The sequence below is a fragment of the Pelodiscus sinensis genome, chromosome 2 (genome assembly GCF_052426305.1).
Source record: "Pelodiscus sinensis isolate ZL-2025 chromosome 2, ASM5242630v1, whole genome shotgun sequence".
Lineage (NCBI taxonomy): Eukaryota > Metazoa > Chordata > Testudines > Trionychidae > Pelodiscus > Pelodiscus sinensis.
The window spans coordinates 121,080,803-121,099,894 of record NC_143053.1 but is presented as its reverse complement, the minus strand read 5'-3'; the positions used below and the strand labels follow the sequence as shown (position 1 = coordinate 121,099,894).

The 19,092-nt window shown below is 41.0% G+C and overlaps 1 protein-coding gene across 1 annotated transcript in view; it reads left to right on the top strand.

Annotated features, from left to right (window-relative positions):
* Nucleotides 1-19,092, top strand: part of TNFRSF11A (TNF receptor superfamily member 11a) — a 49,007-nt gene that overhangs the window by 3,884 nt on the left and 26,031 nt on the right. Inside the window, exon 2 of the mRNA XM_075921381.2 lies at nt 18,995-19,076. Within this exon, the coding sequence (XP_075777496.1) occupies nt 18,995-19,076 (82 nt within the window). The remainder of the gene's footprint in view (nt 1-18,994; nt 19,077-19,092) is intronic.

Here is a 19,092-nt window from a genome sequence, read left to right as displayed (position 1 = left end):
GTCGAAACAATGTTAAGTGAATCCAATTTCCCCATAAAAATTAATGTAATGAGAGAGAAGGTTAGGTTCCAGGGAAATTTTTTTCAGCAGACTAAAGACAGTACAGGTTGAACCGCTCTAATCCAGCACTTTGTGTTTCAGCAGCATCCATGAGCCAGATGGCAACTTATCATGGCTGTGGCAAAGTTTCCTATAGTCCCATAAAGTTTGTTTGCAGCCACCAATCCTGGCTCTCAGTGTTCTGTGCTGTAATTTAGATTTATATTATCTCTACATGTCTTCTAAGAGCCCAGCAAGCAGTGGAAATGTTGGTAATGCTGCTAGACAATATTGAGTTCTCATGATTCAGCAAATTCTCTGGTTTGGTACCGGTCTGGTCCTGAGGGTGCCAGACTAGAGAGAGGTTTGGATACGTTTTAAACAATTTTAAACAAACAATTTAATACTGTACATAGTAATGATGTTTGTGAAGCTTGGTTGAAGTTGTGCAATCAGAGGGTGGAATATTTCCCAGAGAATATCTTGCTACTAACATTCGGCTGAGACCTTTAAGGTTAATGTGGTGTTATTAATATTTTCCCCCATACTCTACAAGGAAGCATGGGCTGAGGCAGGAGCAAGGAAACACAACAGACATGGAATAGAGTCAGGGGCTCAATCAGGGAATGCAGGGAAATCCTGACATCAACACTCCTCTCTCCCTCCTTCTCCCTGACTCCCACGCATAGCAAGCAGGGGACTCCTGGGAGATGGCAGGAGTAGCACTGCAGTGGGGAGAGGGGCAGCAGACCTACTGCTGTCAGCTGCCCAGCCACCTATAGTACTTTAGAGGGAACTTAGGGGAGCTGATGGAGGACTTCCAGACCATCCCGGTTCCAAGCCCCCATAAGGACAGGCCGCTTTTCCAGCAAATCCTGAAAGTAATGGATAAAACAGGTAGACAAACAATGTTATAAGACTGCCCTGCACAACTTTGAATACGCATGTGCTGTAATACATAAACAACGTAACAACAATAACTGGTACAATGTTAAGTGAGGAGTTCTGTACACAATAAATATTGTGTCTTCCCACGTGGAGGGGTTATTCAGTCCAAGCAATAAGAATGTTTAGGATTTTAGAGAAGTTTCTAAATGTTTTTGCCCAAAACATAGACCTTTCTCCTATCTCATCCACTCTCCAAAACAAAACAAAACAAAAAACCACTCTATAGTATTTATAATGGAAAAAGAAGTAATAAAATAAAGCAAAACTGCCATGAGGCCTCAGTCTTAAACTTTGGATTCTTTGTCATTTAAGTTACAAATATATAGTATAAGCTATTTTGATTAAATTACTTGGCTGGTCAAAATGTACTTTCAGGAAATGGAACTTACAGGGAAATCAAATTTGAGTTGCTCTGCAGTTTTCTAGGGAAGAAGGGGTGCATCACAAATCTAAACTAACTCACCGCAGGGTCTGATATAAAAGTGATAATTGTGTGGCATATGAGGCTAAACCCGTTTTTCCCCTATTAACATGAGGTATAAATGTTGGGCAGCCACAGTAGGTGTAGTCTAATGTATGTTCACTGGATTTTCCATCCATACTTTGAAATATTCTATCGAATCTTCATTAATATTAAGCTTCTTCTGTGTCCCCTTCCCTAATGCAACCAGACATGCTCACATCAAATTGTACAAGTTAATAAAATAAAGAGTATTCTAATAATAGTATCATTTTCATGAAAATATACTCCATCTACTAGCTGGGGGTGGGAGTATGAAAGTTTTTTTTTCATCATCTTCTCTATCGGTCTGTGAGGACTGAAGCACAGTTCAACACCATAATTCTAGATTGAGTCATAATAATGATCCAACTACTAGTACTGTACTGGTACTACCGCCTCCAGTCATTCACTAGCAAAAAAAAAAAAAAGGAGAAAATTCCAAGGATAGCTCTGCAAAAAAAAAAAAAAAAAAAAAAAAAGTTGGAGATATAAAGAATTCACATGCTGAAACAGGATGGATTGACTGAATCGAACGCTATGTCTATGCAGCAACATTATTCCGAAATAACAAAGTCCGTGTCTGCAATGCAAGCAGTTATTTCGATATCATGTTAAAATAGTGTCAAGCTGGAGGACTTCTTACTCCAACCCCTGTAGCCCTCATTTTATGAGGAGTAAGGGTAGTCGGAGGAAGAGTGCTCTTTCTTGGACTTCCTGCTGTATAGACAGCGCCAAAAGCTGAAACAAGCTCTTTCAACTTAAACTATGCAAGTGACATAGCTCAAATTGCATAGCTTATTTCAGCTTTAGCTCTGCTGCATAGACATGCCCAAAGTGATTTAAACCACCAATATGATCATTATTTCAATCACCAAGAAGAAAATTTAAATTTAGATAGTTCATTTAAACCATGTTTTGCATTTATACTGATTAGTTATTTTCCCTAAGGAAGGATTGTTTGGTAGCCATTAAAATATGCTGATTTGCAATGAAATAATAAAATAAAACCTTTACACTACATTTGGTGCTGCTTTTTTTTCTTTTGCTAATCAGTAGGATACACAATATGTAAATACTTATTTAAGCAATTATATAGCTTAACTTACATGTTACAATCCTAATTTTTTATTTTTTATTCTGTTAGAAAATGATGACTGATGCATTTCTTATTTACTAGATTATTAATTTTGTACTTGTGATATCTGTCAGGCTCTATTTGGATGGAAAATCAAACTCAATTAAAATTCACCAAAACAGTATTTTATTTTTCAATTAAATAAATGACCTTAAATATTCTGGATAAATAAGAAAAAGGGTTTATCAGAACATATTTTGCATTTGAAACTCATTTATTAAACAAAGAAAATATCTGTACTTAATTAATTAATTGAATGGATTACTTCTGGTCCCTGGGTTCATCAAGATTTTTAAAATGAGTATATTTCATCTTCTCCCAAATCTTCTCTAGTTTTTATTATTAGATTGGAAGAAGAAAAAAAATCTTTTTCTTCTTTTCCAAATGCTGTTGATTTTGTAGCTTTCAATGAACGAGTCATAGAATTGAACTAGTTGAATAAACTGAAATGAAGAAAATATTCTCTCTGCACTTGCAGAAAAGGCTGCTGTTGTCAAATGCTAGATTATCACATCAGCAAACTTTGATTCCAGGTGTTAAATTATTGACTTCCACAAATTCAATGGTCTGTCTTTCTTTAAACTTGGCAGCAAACATATACTGCTTAATATTACAGTGTATAATTCATTTAAATTATTTACTAAATTATAATTAATTTAGACCTAAACATAGGTTGTCAATTTCAAATTTAATTTCAAATATTTTTAAAAATTAACCTGCATTCAGTTTAATTATAAAATAATTTAAATTTAAGAAATCCATTTTTTTAGTCCATAGATTTGTATTCACCCGGCTTTGAAAAGTAAAATAGTAGGAAGATAAAATATCCAAGTGGTGCCACTTGAATAGATTATTTAAAATTATTTACAGGCGCCATACTGAGGTCAAATTATTGTTGCTATTGTTAAAAATTATTTATATTATGGCAACACTTAGTCTCCTGGGAGCTATAGTCTGGTAGTTCAATCCAGGTTATTGGTCTCAATACAGAAATAAGTGATAATGATTTAATGCCTTTGTGCACGAGCTTAGACTTGATGATCTAATGGTCTCTTCTGGGGTTAAATTCTGACACCAGAATACTTGTGAGTCCCAGTCACAGGCCAAGACCCTGTTTGTACAGGCTAGGCACTATACAACACAGAACAAAAGATGGTCCTTGCCTTAGAATGCTTATAATCCTACTATACGACATGAGACAACAGATGGACAGGTGAGGGAGCATGAGGAAACAATGAGACACTGGGCCATCTCATGCCATGTCTAGGATGATTGTTCTTTTTCTGTCTATATTGAACTGTGGTCAGACACATGGTTCATCATTTTCCCCAGCAGTACTGTATTTCTTGGAGATTATACTTTGTCTTTTACAGGAACCCTGGTTTGTCAAATGGCACTGGATAATATTCTGAATACCGCTGCTCACATTTGGTTTTAATTATGCTCAAGCTGATATTGGTACCTTGGAATAACTAGTTTAACTAGATAAAATGGAAGCGTACAAATAGAGATGCAAATATTTGAGTGCAATTCATGCAGTATAAAATTAAAGAGCAGTTTAGGTACATTGCACTATGGACTTAGATTGGTTTTACTCATACAATAAATCTGTTTACAGTAAGTGCAGTACTCTCCTCTTTTATGACTACCTACAGTTGGTAGAAAGTACAAAGTTCAGGGACTCATACATTGTAGAACAAAGACTTTCCTGAGATTATCATTAGCTGAAAATTGCTGAGTTTGCAGTGGCAGAGAGCCCAGTAATTTAGCATAGTACAGGTTGAACCTCTCTAATCCAGCATCCTCGGGACCTGATGGGTGCTGAACCAGAGAATTTGCTGAACCTTGGAGGTCAATATTGTCTATCTGCATTACCAACACTTCCACTGCTTACTGGGCTCCTAGAAGACATTTAGGGGTATTTTAGCTCTAAGTAACAGCACTGAACACTGAGAGCCCGGACTGTTGGTTGTAAACAAACTTTATGGGACTGTGGAGAAACTTGGTTACACCCATGATAAATGGGCATCCAGCTAATTAAAATCATGCCAGACCACAGATGTTGCTGAACTAAAGAAGTTCAACCTGTATACTTTTCCTTAATGTTGCTTGTAGTCCAGTGATTTTGAACTGGGGGTCCACAGATAATGTCTAAGATTTCCAAAGGTGCCCCCAACCTCTATTCAACACATTTTAGGGATCCTCAAATAAAAAAAGGTTGAAAACCGCTAATCTGGATTGTCACCATTGCACTACAGGAGGTTTCATGAAGTTTCAAAGCAGGGGGGTGCTAAACTCCACTTTTCTTCTAGTTGTCTTTCTCCCACATTTAGGTTCTATTTATGACATGTCTTTACTGAGAATGGGAACTTTGGAATGTGCTTTGACCCAGATCAGAGTGATGCAGAATTACGCTAGCAGAAGCTCTGGTCCATAATATGCTGATATTGTGACCACTTTACTTGTATATTGCACCCCCTCTCCTGTTTTTCTTTTCAGTCTGTGAACCCTTCAGGGTGGGGACTTTCCTTTCTTTGCACAGTATTTAGATCACATGGGTGCAACCAAAAACAAACTGAAATTAATAATAACTTGCTCCCTCTGAACTCACTGGGAGCGTTGCCATAAATTCAAACTGGAGCAGTTTGGGTCCCAGAGCAGAACTTGCAGGGTTGAAGACCATTTCTCCCAAGAACTTTTTCATGTGCTGTTGTTCCCAGCACATCCCACTTTCACTGCCCAGTTCCCCCACTATCACCTGTTTAGATACTACCCAATAACTAATACTTGATTCTATGTTCTAGGCAAATGGGTGAGTGAGCCTGTGGTTCACATTTTTTGAAACATTTGTTTAACAGTGCATTTATGACTGGAGCCTTGCCTGGTTTCAAGCAAACAGGGAATTAATCTCTGCATCTCTCCTCCAGTTCAGATCTTACACAGATGGGTGTTGAGGGAGGGAGCAGTAAAGCAGGGCTAGGATGTGAAGACCTGGTCCAGCTCTCAAAGCAGAGTCAGGTATCTGCAGCTCCTTGTGGCTTTAGTCACTTGTACAGTGAATTAAAGGAAACCAAATGAAAGTCACCTGTAATTCTGAATAACAGCATCCACACACAGGTTTTTAATGCTGTTTAATTAATTCACTTAAAAGTCACATGTTTAGTTCATTTTTATGACATTTCCTAGCTGGCCCCCATGTAGACAAACCATAAGATTCAAGTATAGAAATGGAGAAAGACCTTAGCTCAGTAAGAGTTGCTTTTTTCTTACAAGATTAGCCAGTTCAACTCACCCTATCAGTTGCAGATACTTGATCAGCAAGAAAGAAAATAATGTAATTTTCTCTCACTACTTTGTGACAAAATAAAAGATAAGTAAATGAATAGGATCTCTTCCTGAACAGCAAAGAATTACATTTGTGACAGCAGCTTGGTACAGAATAAATTTAGTTTTGGCAACGTGCATGTTTTATGCTTGTTAGTATCTTTTAGTATTATTGGAATAATGGGTTTAGAGCTCAGGACTTAAATCTGACTGTGCTGGTAGAACATTTTTAAGGTAATGGAATAGGTGGTAAAACTGACACACGAAGGGTGTGATCCAAAACCTCTGAAATCAATGAAATCTAGACTGGCCAGTTTTTCTGGAAAATCCGCCGCTTTTCCGGAAAAATCTTGCCAGCTGTCTACACTGGCTGCTTGAATTTCCGCAAAAGCACTGACTTCCTACTGTAAAAAATCAGTGCTTCTTGTGGAAAGACCATTCTGCTCCCGTTCAGGCAAAAGTCCCTTTTGCGCAAAGCTTTTGCGCAAAAGGGACAGTGTAGACAGCTCAGCTTTGTTTTCCACAAAAAAACCCCAATCGCGAACATGGCGATCGGGGCTTTTTTGCGGAAGAGCGAATCTATAAAGGAATTAAAAGCATTTCCGTAAAATCATGTCAATCTAGAAGCAGCCTGGGAGTTTGGCACCTAAACACCTTTGAGGATCTGGCCAAAGTAACCAATGCGCTCAGTACTACAGTTCTGATTTTACTCTTACAAAAGCAGCAGGATTAGGCTTTGTGCTCTCTGCTTCTCTGACAGAGTTGTAGACTGGCCATGTAATTCTTGCCCAGGCGATAACACTGTGTAGTTTATTTCAAGACTGGATCTCCTGCGTGTGAAGAGCACCCATTTCATAAAACCATCTACCAAAGGAATGTCTGTATCACTGAAAATATCTGCATTACTGCTGCCCAAAGAGGCCTGCCCACATGATCCATATCAGAACCCCAGGAAAAGGCAAAAAGCAATAAGCCTTAGCAGCCAGCTCCTCAGATGCAGACATGCTCATTCTACCCCTAGGTTCCAACAGGAGTGGTGTGAGGATAAATTTGCAGGGTCATACATTAAGCTCTTGTTGTCTAATGTATTACACTACACTCTGGTCAGGCCCACTGACGGGGGAGAGGGGACAAACGGGACAACTGCCCTAGGGTCCAATGATTCAAAAGGACCCGGGGTTCCCAGCAACAACAGTGGCTAGAGCCCCAGAGTTTTTAAATAGCTGTTGGAGCCACACACAGCGTGCACCAGGCAGTGCTAAGGAGGCTAGCCATAGCCCCACCCCTTCTGCCGAAGACTACATCTCTTCCAGGGGTGCAGAGGTGGCCCCCCACCTCACCCCGGGACCCGGTGAGGCTGTCAACCCCACTGAGTCTGGTAGACTTTTGAGCAAAACAGTATATGCCACACTTACCGTCTTTCACTTAATAGCTCATACTTGTCAAAAGAGTTCTTTACTGTTCATTTTAATTTAATTTATTTTTGTGTATATGTTGTTAGTTTCTGTAATTATATAACATTTATCTTTACTTTCTTTACATAACCAAAGCACTCACATAATTAGTTACATTTCCTGTGTGTATTTATAGATGTATTCAAGAACAGAAGAAACCACTCTGATAATTTAGTCTGGTATCCAGTTTAACGCAGATGTGTGAAATTCCACTCAGTAATGCCTACATCAAGCCCATAACTTTAGGTTGATTAAGTAAGCAAAAAAATCACCCCTCTATTGTACATCTCTAAAACAGAGCAGGAGCCTAGCACAGTAGGTGGTGATTCTGTGGAGCCTCTTGTAGGTGTCTTGGCGTCAGACCATTCATTCTAAATTCTTTATTACTTTTGATCAGTCGTTATGAGTCTGTGTAGAGATAGGAGAAAATATAAAGCTTCAATTATTATTTTTCTACTTTTCTTTATTTTAAATAGGTTTGCTCATGCAGGCTTAACAAGATATTGTCTTTGGGAATTTCATTACTCTGTTCTTTTTTCCTGCTTGTCTATGGAATGTTGCTTTGCTGTAGAAGCCTGTTAGTAAAACTGTGATTCCCCCCCCCCACACACACACACTTTTATAATCAGTGTGTTATTAAATATTTTAACAGATAATTGCACATATCCCAATTAAAAGTAAATAGGTTTTAAAAGAAAATTTGATTCCATGAATTATGGTCTAGTGCATGGTTTAGTGCATGGTTCCCAAACTTTATTAGCTCATGTACCACCACCCTAAAAATATTGTAAATATCTCCTTTTTGTATGTTTTTATTTAGGCCTTATTATTCTTAACTTGAGGATTTTAGGACTTTCTGGTAAAATAAGTGCCTAAAGAAACCTGAAAAGTTTAATTATAAGTAGGGCTGACTAGGATGGGTCTCTCTGTCTGGTTTGTACCAGAATTGCTGCTCAGCACTTGAAAAAAATTTCCAGTGAATGTTTGCTTGAAGCTGATACATTTCCATGTGAAGATGTGGGTTCATGGAAACAGCATTTTCCACTGAAAATGGTTTATCGAGAGGTTCGTGTCCAGCTGTAATTATAACTTCCTTTTTAAACATCTCTAGAATTTTAGACAGTGCATTACAGAGAATCACAGTGTATCTGCTATTATTTTATCTTCCGTTTTATCCAAATTATAAGAAACGAGTATGTCATAAATTATATTTTGATACATGCTGGAGAGCTACATTCTGTGGTCTGACATTTTAACTCATCTAAGTGAGAAGTTCCTGCTAAATCTTATATGGCTCATTGTTGAATATGAGCCAAAGTTCATTTTGCTTCCCTTTTATAAAAATTAAAGAGAAACGCAAAACGTATCAGGTAATAATTGGATAAAACCAATAAAGTGACATTAAAAAGGAAGGGGGGGTGAGAGAGAGATTGAAAAAAGAGGGGTCAGACAGTTTCTTTTAGTATCTGTGATTTGTCCTGCAAGTGATTGTAATTTTTTTTAAGTTTTCAATTAACAAAAAGGGATGGGTGACCCTGGTTGTGTGTATGTAGTGGGGAGAGGATGGGGAGCAGGGGTATCTTTATGGAAGTGGGAGGCCTTGTCCACTACTTGAAATTGAGCAGCTCCAGAATGGACTAAATAAATGAGGGGAGCCTCAAAGGGCAGCCAGCCAGCTTTTCTGCTGCCGAGGACCAAGGTGGCTCTCCTAAGTCATGTAGCCAAATTTTTATCTATTGGACCGGACTGATCACTCCCACCTACCAACTTCACTGCAGAGGCAGGAGGGAATTCCCCATGTACCCTCTCTATTCCAGTCCTTCAGGGGCCAGGCTGCAGCCTCTGAGAGGTAGGGAATTCAGAGGGAGCTCCTGTGTGAGGACCCTCTAATCTTGAGGTTCCCAGTGGCTACAGGTTTCGCAGTCACTCTAAACGGGCCCTGTGTCTTTTTTTGGCTGAGAGGAGCTATGGCAGTGCAAGTTAGAACCTCACAAGTCTGCCTCAACAACCTGAGTTATGTAGCTTAGCACAAGTGGAAAGCTAGGCCCAGAAAGCCATTTGGCTGTACACTGGATGAGAGAGTATATCGCCCAGTGACAGAAGCAGCATCTCACACACCACTAAAAACACTACCATGTCACTGTGGTTGGTGAGTGTTAGTCACCATTATGGCTAAAAGCACCCAGAAGAGTGCATTTTTGCTTCTTGGGCATTCTCTGGCACACTGCAGTACACGGCAACATCTATTCATTGGAAATGGAAAGGTTTGTGGTTGTTTTTTAAGAATTTCTGGCATAGGATCCCCTTCTCTACTGAATAGGGCACTAGACAGAGGACCCAGGAGACATGGGCTCTATACAGTGTTATTTCATAAGTCACTTCAACTCTCTTCCCTTTCAACCATTTGTCTGAAATATTAGGCTCTTCACAGCAGGACTATATCTGTATATGATGCCACCACCCCCCAAATGGCACCTAATCTCACCTAGGCAGATCAATAATATTTAGACTCCCTAAACAACCCAGTAAATTATAATAAGCATTAAATATGTACATATGTGCTTTGTGTATTGACACTTGACAGATAGTTATCTGACAATCATATGGTGAATGAATGCTTTTCATATGACAGAAGGTTTCAAATCTTACTGTGGAGCTAAAGGAAGGTTAGTTAATCCTACAGAATCAGAAGCCATCCCAACGCTGATCAATCTATTGTTTATTTTATTTAATCCAACCTAGTATGGTTCTTATCTGCCCATCCCCAGCATTATATGATGTTTGGTCAATGCCACTACTTCTGCTCTTTTGCACAGACTGCGTAACAGAAATAACTCTGGAGGGTTTGTGATTAATTTATGGCTCTTCCTGTTGACAGGGTTCTGTTATTAAACAGGTGATCCCTCATAAATGGATTTCCTATCTGCTGCTTGTTAAAAAGACTCCATAGGAAGGATTGTAGCATTATTTTACAGATTTTTTTCAATGCATCTCTCTGTTACATGTCAGCAATGTATAGATATTTTTAAATCTTCTTACTAATGATTGCTTTTACCCTATGTTCTTTCTTCCCACTTGGGGCTGGAAGGTTTCAAGATCTAGCAAGTTTACAAAGTACACATTTCTAAGAGTGAAATAGCATTCAGTCCTCATTCCGCCTTTGCGTTTCCTGACTCTGTTTTACCATCTAATGATGGTTCTGTGATGTGGTTTCCTGGTCACTGGAAAGCTGACATCACAAAAACTATTTTGTTCACAATCTGAATTATAGCCCTTCAAGTGAACAGCTGGGACTGCACAGAGCCATCGATGTGCTTTGTGACTGGATTTTTATCAGCAGTCATTAAGTGTACAAGGATGTGTACCCACCTAACTTGGATTATGCCTTTTCTGTATAAATCTTTCGTCTCTATATCACCTCTATGATTAAAAAATATAATTGAGGTCTTCTGTAAAAAATAAAATGGTACTTCTCCATGTGTTGGTGCTGGTGCTCCTTGAACCAGGAAGGTGGGGAAGATGAACAGGAGCCATACTAGATTACCAGTGCTTTTAAGTTTCCTCCATCAAAATAATATTTGTTGGCCAGTGACTCACTCATTGGACTTGCTCAAGCAAATCCATCTCCACAAGGAATAGGAAGCCTGAGGCTGTACTGTGCCATCTGTGTTAAGGCAGAGTTCTCCACTGATTTCACATTAGGACTTCATGCTTTGAGTTAGCATATCCTGTAGTTCAGCTGTACGTGACTTGGATACTGATTTTTTTTAAAGTTGCTATCGGTTTCAGACCCTCTCTAGCAGCGTGGTGGTGGTTTTGATTCTCTTGTGTTTCATCATGGGAAAGCAAGACACTAATGGTGTGGTGCAGCTTAAGACTGATGCTGAAGGAAGTCAGGAACTGTTAAGCAACATTAGCAATGTGGGAAAGGGAGTGAAAGATACAAAACTTTTAAATGTGTTGGGATGACCTCTTGTCTCCGAAGAGGCGAGAAGTGTACTTCTTAAACAAAAGGAACCATTGCAGATCCAGTCCCAGCTGACACGCAAGTGGCTGAAGTGGCTATTGGTCAGCTGTCCCTGGACAAATCTTGATCCTCTGGCTGAACACACCCATGCCCAAAGGGCATTGGAATCACCAGAGTTCTGCTTTGTGAACAACAGAGAGACTGAAAATCAAGCCGTTTCTGCTGCTTTTAGTGTTACCATTAATTCCAAAATCATGGGTTTAAATATCGGTTGACGTTGTATGAGCCAGGATACAACACTGCTCACTCCTCCACGCTAGGTCTGCATTCCAAAAAGGAGTGAAAATGCAGTTTGGTCAGTAAAAATGGTCACCTGTGATATGAAGACCCTTTGAAAGCAGATACGTTGAGTAAAAAGGTGATTTTTAAACAGTTACCACTACTGTCAAAAACAGCACGTAAACAAATATTAGCTTCATAAATCTGAGAATATTACAAATAATCCACAGTGAGCCTCAGAGTTTTGACCAGAAATGACATTTAAAAAAAATACTGGAAACCCCCTAGCTTGTTCTTCCAGATTTTTTTTCTTTGGAAGGAAAGGGGCCCATGAAATTCTATCTTCTCTCTCTCTGATATGTCTATCTGAATATTCATTTGAGCGAGAAAGTAATTTTAGCACCTATGACACACAATTTCTCCTGCCATCATCTTGCTCAACATCACTAAAAATAAATATTTCTTTAACCCTGAAGGCAGGAATCTCACCTGTGTGTGCTTTCAAATATCTGCCTAACCCCATTCAGCTTTTGTAGTCATGATTCATTAAAGCAAAAGTTCTTAGAGCCTACAAGCACTCATGCACATGCTTACCTTTGAACACATCCATTCTCCCTGTGAAGTCGATGGGACTACTCATATGCTTAAAGTTAAGCACATGCTGAAGTGCTTTGCAGAATCAGAGCCTTATGAAAATCAGAAGGAAAGGTTTCTTGATTCCATATGCTACCCATTACTGGAGATGGACACTGTTCTGAGATGATACATATTTGAATGGGCAGACTGGATTACATGTAAGGATTTCAGTAAACAGCTTGTGCTTATCCTATAATTAAAAAAGGGGAAATGGTCTTTAAAATGTTAATTTTCTTTTGTCCATAAGGTGCAGTGTAAAGATTCACCAGTGCTGAGAATGGCAAAAGAATGACTGAGTTTGTTTAATTTATTTCAAATTAGGTTTCCAGATTTACATTTTTATTTATTTTTATTTGATATTTATAAGATTATGTATAATCACCTGTGGAAATGTGGTGCTTTTTCCACACACACCAATACTGTGTACTATCTGAATAATCAGTATTTATACATACAGAATTATTACTGGAGAGGAGAAAAGATGGGTCAGCAATTGGGGTGATCGCTTTGGACTCCACACACCTTATTTCAGTTTCCCATTCTGTCCCGACTGCTTGTGTGACCTTGGGCAAGTAAGTTAGGGTGGCCATAGCTACACAGGCAGATGGAAAGTGCTGGCAGTTACAGCGCCGCCCACAGAGCTCAGCAGTGAAAACGATGTTGGGTGGCCACACTGACTGCCATCAGCACATTAGCGTGGCCACCCTCATGGCACTTGCCATGCCTTTCAGTGCAGTGCATTCTGGGTAGTTATCCCACAGAGCACCTTCTGCCAGAGAGGTTTGTGAGGAGGCTCGGGGCATCCTGGCTCCTGTCCCAATGCCTCATGGTGCACCGCTTTGGACCCCAAAAACCCCGGCATTTCCATCCACGTTTCATGCCATCTTTCAGCAGCTGCTGTGCTGCATGCTCTGCCTCCTCAGTCTGCAGGAATGGATCCCCAGCTGTTGAAAAAAATGCAGATAGGTCTCACTAAAACATCATGAATGGCAGTTGAATTATTCCTGAAGCTGCAAAGTGACGAGGAGTCCATACAGTATATGTATGGCGAGATTTCTTGTGGCATTCACAGAGGTGCTGTCCACCGTGCAACACCACTTTTGGGCTCAGCAAACAAGCCCGTGAGTGGTGAGACCACATCATCTTGTAATTTTGGGATGACGAGCAGTGGCTGCATAACTCTTGGATGAGGAAAGTCACTTTCATGGGACACTATTCTGAGCTCTCCCACCTATCCTGCGGCACAAGGACACATGAATGAGAGCTGTCCCACCAGTGGAGAAGTGCGTAGCCATTGCACCGTGGAAGCTGCTACTCCAGAAAGCTTTCACTCCATCACCAATCATTTCTGAGTGAGAAAGTCGACTGTTAGACTCATGCCCATGAAAGTGTGCAGGGCCATCAATCATACCCTGCTGCAAAAGGCCATGACTCTGAAGCAACATGCATGACATTGTGGATGGCTTTGCATGGATGGGCTTCCCAAACTGCAGTGGGCACACACATTCCAATTCTGTCACTAGCCCACCGAGCCTCTGAGTACATTAACTGCAAGGAGTATTTCTCCATGGTTCTGCAGGTGCTTGTGGATCACTGTGGGTATTTCGCAGACCAAAAATGTTAAAGGCAGGTAATTCACTAATTGTAATCAGTAAAATTGTTATTGACTATATGATTAGTCGATGAGGAAAGGCCTCCTCAGTCCCAGCTTGCTCCAGGTCCAGGAGTTACCCCCCTGCACCTCAGCAGTTTAAATGTAGTAAGAGCTGAGCAGGTGCAGAATGACTGCAGGAGACTGCATGGGTGATGGTTGGGTAGACAGGTGTAGGGTGCAGTTGGTGGGACCTGGGGACAGGGTGGTGCCCAAATTGCACTGGCAGTGATGGGGGGTGTATTGAAAATAGTTTGGGGACACTGATTGCAGTAGTGGGGAAGAGCCAGCTGCTCTGGCTGCAGTGCTAGTGTTCGTTCACCGCTCCATAGTGGGGGTTTGTCTTCGCTCTGTGGAAGATCAATGCTACCACGATCGATGTGGACCTGAAGTTTGAGTTAGCGCATCTAGTTTAGACTTGCTAAATGGAACACAGAAAGCACTCCTCCGAGCATCTGGTACTCCTGCTCTTGCGAGGAGTAAGGGAAGCCAAGGGGAGCATTTTCTCCCATCGGCCTCCCATTGTGGGGATGCCGCCAAGCTCAGCTTAAAGTAAGCCAACTCCAGCTACTTATTCTATATAGCAGAAGTTGTGTACCTTAAACTGGGCTGCTAGTTCTAGACCGGTACATGAGTAGTTCCATTGACTTCAGTGGGATTCTTCACAAAAGGTACCCCTTACAACAGGGGTGGACAATAATTTTTTATGTGGGAGCACGCCAAGATTTTGGTAAGTGGTCAAGGACCACACTTTTCTATGGAGGGGGTGTGAGGCCTGGGATGGCAACTGGGTGCAGAAGAGGGCTCAGAGTAGGGGACTGTGGTACAGGAGAAGGTGTGAGGTATGGGAGGGAGTTTGAATGAAGGAAGGGATTGTGATCTGAGGCAGAGGCTTGGGGTACAGGGCCTTGGAGGGGATCTGGGTGCAGGAAGGGATTCTGGCTTAGGGCTGAAGTGTAGGAGAGGGAGCAGGGTCTAGGAGGGAGCTGTGACCTAAGGGTGGGGAGGTACAGAGGGTTTGGGTAATGATCTGGGTCAGGGGAATGAGGTACAGGGTCTGGGAAAGGGTATGGGTGCAAAGAGGATTATGGTCTGGGAGAAGAGTATTGAAGGGGGTGCAAGGTCTGGGAGGGAGTTGTGACTTCCTAGGCGCTTACCTAAGTGGCTCCTGGCCAGCAGACCTGCAGGACTCTGAGGTAGCCTCCCTGCCTGCTGCATCCTCAGGCTGCTCACAATAGCTGGCTGCTCCCTGTGGCTCTCTGCTCTGGGTGCTGAAGGGGAAGGGAGGCTTTGCACACTGCCCTCATCCCCCAGCATAATCTCTCAGCCAGTGGGAGCTAAGAGATTTTTCTGGGGAGTAGGGGCAGCACGCAAAGCCTCTTCCTTCCCCTGGTGCCTGGAGCAGAGAGCCACGGGGAGTATCCAGCTGCTCAAAGTGGCCTAAGGTTGCTCTGAAGTGGCTGGCTGCTCTGTGCCTGAGAGTCCCAGTGGGTCGGGCAGCCCTCGCGCTGGATCCAGTAGCTTGGTGGACCAGATCTGGCATACCCCTGCCTTACAAACATAGATTTGAAATATCTAATCCCTTAAAAAAAGGTTCCAAGTTCCATCCCCCAGTTTGACAGGGAAGAGTTCTGCCAGTCTTCTGCCGGTGAAAGTGTAGCTTCCTCCTGCCTCACAGACAGTAGTTATCTTTAGCTGGAGATACCAGGGACTAAGATGTCCCAAACACAGTCTAAAATAAAAGCCCTTTTTATATTATCTATTCTTCCAACCCAAATTACGTGCTCTACAGCACCATCTGAAACAGACCCAAAGTCTCTTTCACCCTAGAACAAAGTTCATTTCTCTTCTCTTCCTCCACCCTCCATTTTGTGGATAGGTTTCCATTTAATTTGAGATGCAATGCATGTAAGGAATTTGATGTGACTTTTCCTGTTTACTTCAATGGAAATGTAAATAAGAGAAGACTGTATTAAGGGTTTTTAAATACTAGGACACCACGATAGAAAGGAGTGGTGATTGTCACAGTTCATGAATATAAATAGATACCTAAATAGATGTGGTGAGAATATACTATAAATGTAACAAAGGCACCTGTGTTATGTATCGCTCCCCTGTTTTATAATCGGTAACTAAATAACCTGCTTTTAGCCCTTAATCCAAACGTAATAGGGAACCACTGATGAATTATCTGTATAAGTTGCCAGTCCATTCATGCCGTTTTTATTTTTAAAAATTATTCCCCACCCTGTGGCTCTCTGTTTTAAAATACATTTCCATATCCTTCCTTAAAATTAAGGACTTTGTCCTCGTATGGCATTTCATTGATTTTAAGTCTTCCAAGTAAAGAGGAACTTCCAAACTGGAGCAAACAAGGAAGAAAAGAACATTTTGTACAATGTGGCCTGACCAGTTGTATGCCACGTTCACAGATGATTGTGACTAAGAATTTATTAATTCACAGTCCTTCAGCTCTCACGCAATCCTGCAGGGAGGTTTCAATCCATAGCTTGCAATAGCTTGGTCTTTTACCACTTACAACTGTTTTAATGTAATGTCAGAAATTCAGTACATTGCAAGTACATGTTAGAACATTACACTGTCCACAAGATGGTGAGCAGGACCTGTGGGGGGGAGGGATAGCTCAGTGGTTTGAGCATCAGCCTGCTAAACCCAGAGTTCAATCCTTGAGGGGCTATTTAGGGATCTGGGGCAAATCTCTCAGGGATGGTTCTTGGTCCTGCCTTGTGGTCAAGGGAGTGAATTCAATGACCTCTCAAGGTCCTTTCCAGCTCCATGAGATAGGTATATCTCCATATATACTGTCATTCAGCCACTCAGCTGGCCAGTCCTACTTTGCTACATTCGTGGGACTAGCTAACAACTTGGCAGGAATGCACACAGCCCTGAATACCAATTATTCAGGAGGAAAGTGTCATAGGGATGTAACAATAAACACTATACATTATTATTATTATTCATTTATAGTGTAGTAAGCACTCAGTTCATGGACCAGGACCTATTTGTGCTTAACTTTGTACAAACAGAATAGAAAAGATGATTTCTGCCCCCAAAGAGCTTACAAGCTAAGTAAAACTTCAGAGACAACAGGAGACAGATAGGGGAGCAGGAGGGAACAATGAGACAAAAGAACAGTATTTTCAGAACTGGCCTTAATTTGCCTCGGGAGTATTATTATTTACTATTAGGGGCATCAGACGTCAGTAGCATTCAGTCCCATCCAAGCATACACAAAGGCATGGTCTTTCACCTAAGGATCTTACAGTCCAATTCAGATACAGCTCAAACAGTTTAAAGCAGTAGTGGGGAACCTTTTTTGGGTTGGGTGCTGTTGACGCACAGAAAAATCACTCAGGGGCTCCATATAAGTGAGAAACAAACAAAAAACAGAAACAACCCCCTCCCAAGCCTTACTAATGTGGCTCCCAACTGAGAAGGAGAAAGACAATTCCTACAATCCCCTCACACACCAGAGCCTAGAGGGGCCCATGCTGGAAGATTTTGTGTGCTCCAGACCCAAGAAGGGATAGCAGCTGTACTGGAGCACCAGCACGTTCTCCCCAATGCTGGAGAGGAGCCCTGAGCCTCTGAGGCCAGATCCAGGCAAACCAGGGGCCACATCCAGCCCCTGGGCCTTAGGTTCCCCACCCCTGGTTTAGAGACACAGAAATAATGTAGCATAGTATGGTTGAAACTCAAACAGGTCATAGTCCTTTAAACAAGAGAAGGTGTTTTTCTGTCACAAAAGGAAATGAAGGAATTCCAAGCAACAAGATCCACAGTATCAGAAGATGCCAGGTCAGAATGGCAGAAGGATATTAAAGCACTGGAAACTAGAAAGGAGAAAAAGGAAAAAGCAGAGGAAGCAAAAGGAGAACATAAGAACGGCCATACTGGCTCAGATCAAACGTCCATCTAGCTCAGTATCCTGTCTGCCAACAGTGGCCAATGCCAGTTGCCTCCGAGGGAGGGAACACAACAGTGAATCCTCACATGATCCCTCTCCTGTCACCTATTTCCAGACAAAAGAGAGAGATGAGCAGGGGAATGGAAACTGATACAAATTTCACTGTGCACATGGTGCTTTTATAACATGCTATATAACAAAAGCATGACTGTAAGCAGCAAGAATGCCAGCATACTATCCTCAAAGAAGTATTTCCGTGCTCTACAGGCAATATTTCAGTAGCGACAGCCAGTTACAATGAAGAATCAATCACTATCAACAAGGTTTTTTTGAAGTATCTTAAACATTATAAAAGGAATAATTAACAATGGGATGGCTGCTTTACTCTCAGGTGGCAAAAGTAATAGTGAGTTCTGGAAGCCATTCTGTGTGCTAGTAAAAACAAGATACTCATACTGCTGTGCAATCTCTATATGCTTCTTACATGACGATTTTTTTAATGGATGCTAGAATTTTTGATTAATTTCATTATCAGGAAGGCTGTTTTGAACATCTGTTGTGTATCCCAATGGGAAGCTGGGAACTTCTTATTTTCAGTGGTTTAAATAACTTGTTTCTGGCTTTACCAGGTTGCCAAATGTTGGACTTTAAATCACCGGTCCATTTTTAAATCTTGCTAGATCTGAGTCTTGGAATGGGTTAATTCCGTCAGAGAGAAAGGAAGCATTTCTGTCAGGTTGCTTTTTATTTGTTTGCTCATTTATTTATTAAAATAATGGTTATTTGAATCTATATACTGGGCTCAAATGTTAAAGTATAATGCTAGAGAAGATGGGTTACTGAGAAAGAGAAGAGATCAAATTGCAGGATCATATTTATTTCTTACTTGACTGTCACAGCTTTATGTGTGTGTATATGTATATATCTTATTGCATTTATATTACTTCGTCTGCAAAGGACTTTTGATGATGAAACATACGTCTGTGCTGCATCATATTTACTATTTTGCAATATGAAGTGTTGTAACTAATGTGAAGTTTTCCTTCCACTTATCAGAAGCATGAGTAGTATTGTTTAAAACTATTTCATGAATTATTCTCAAAGTGTTGCTTCTATTGTTCTGTTTTCCAGTTATCACTACAAATCTCTCTGGCCTGTGAAAGTGAGCAACGCTATGAATATTCTGGACGATGCTGCACAAAGTGTGAACCAGGTAAATATATTCTAGT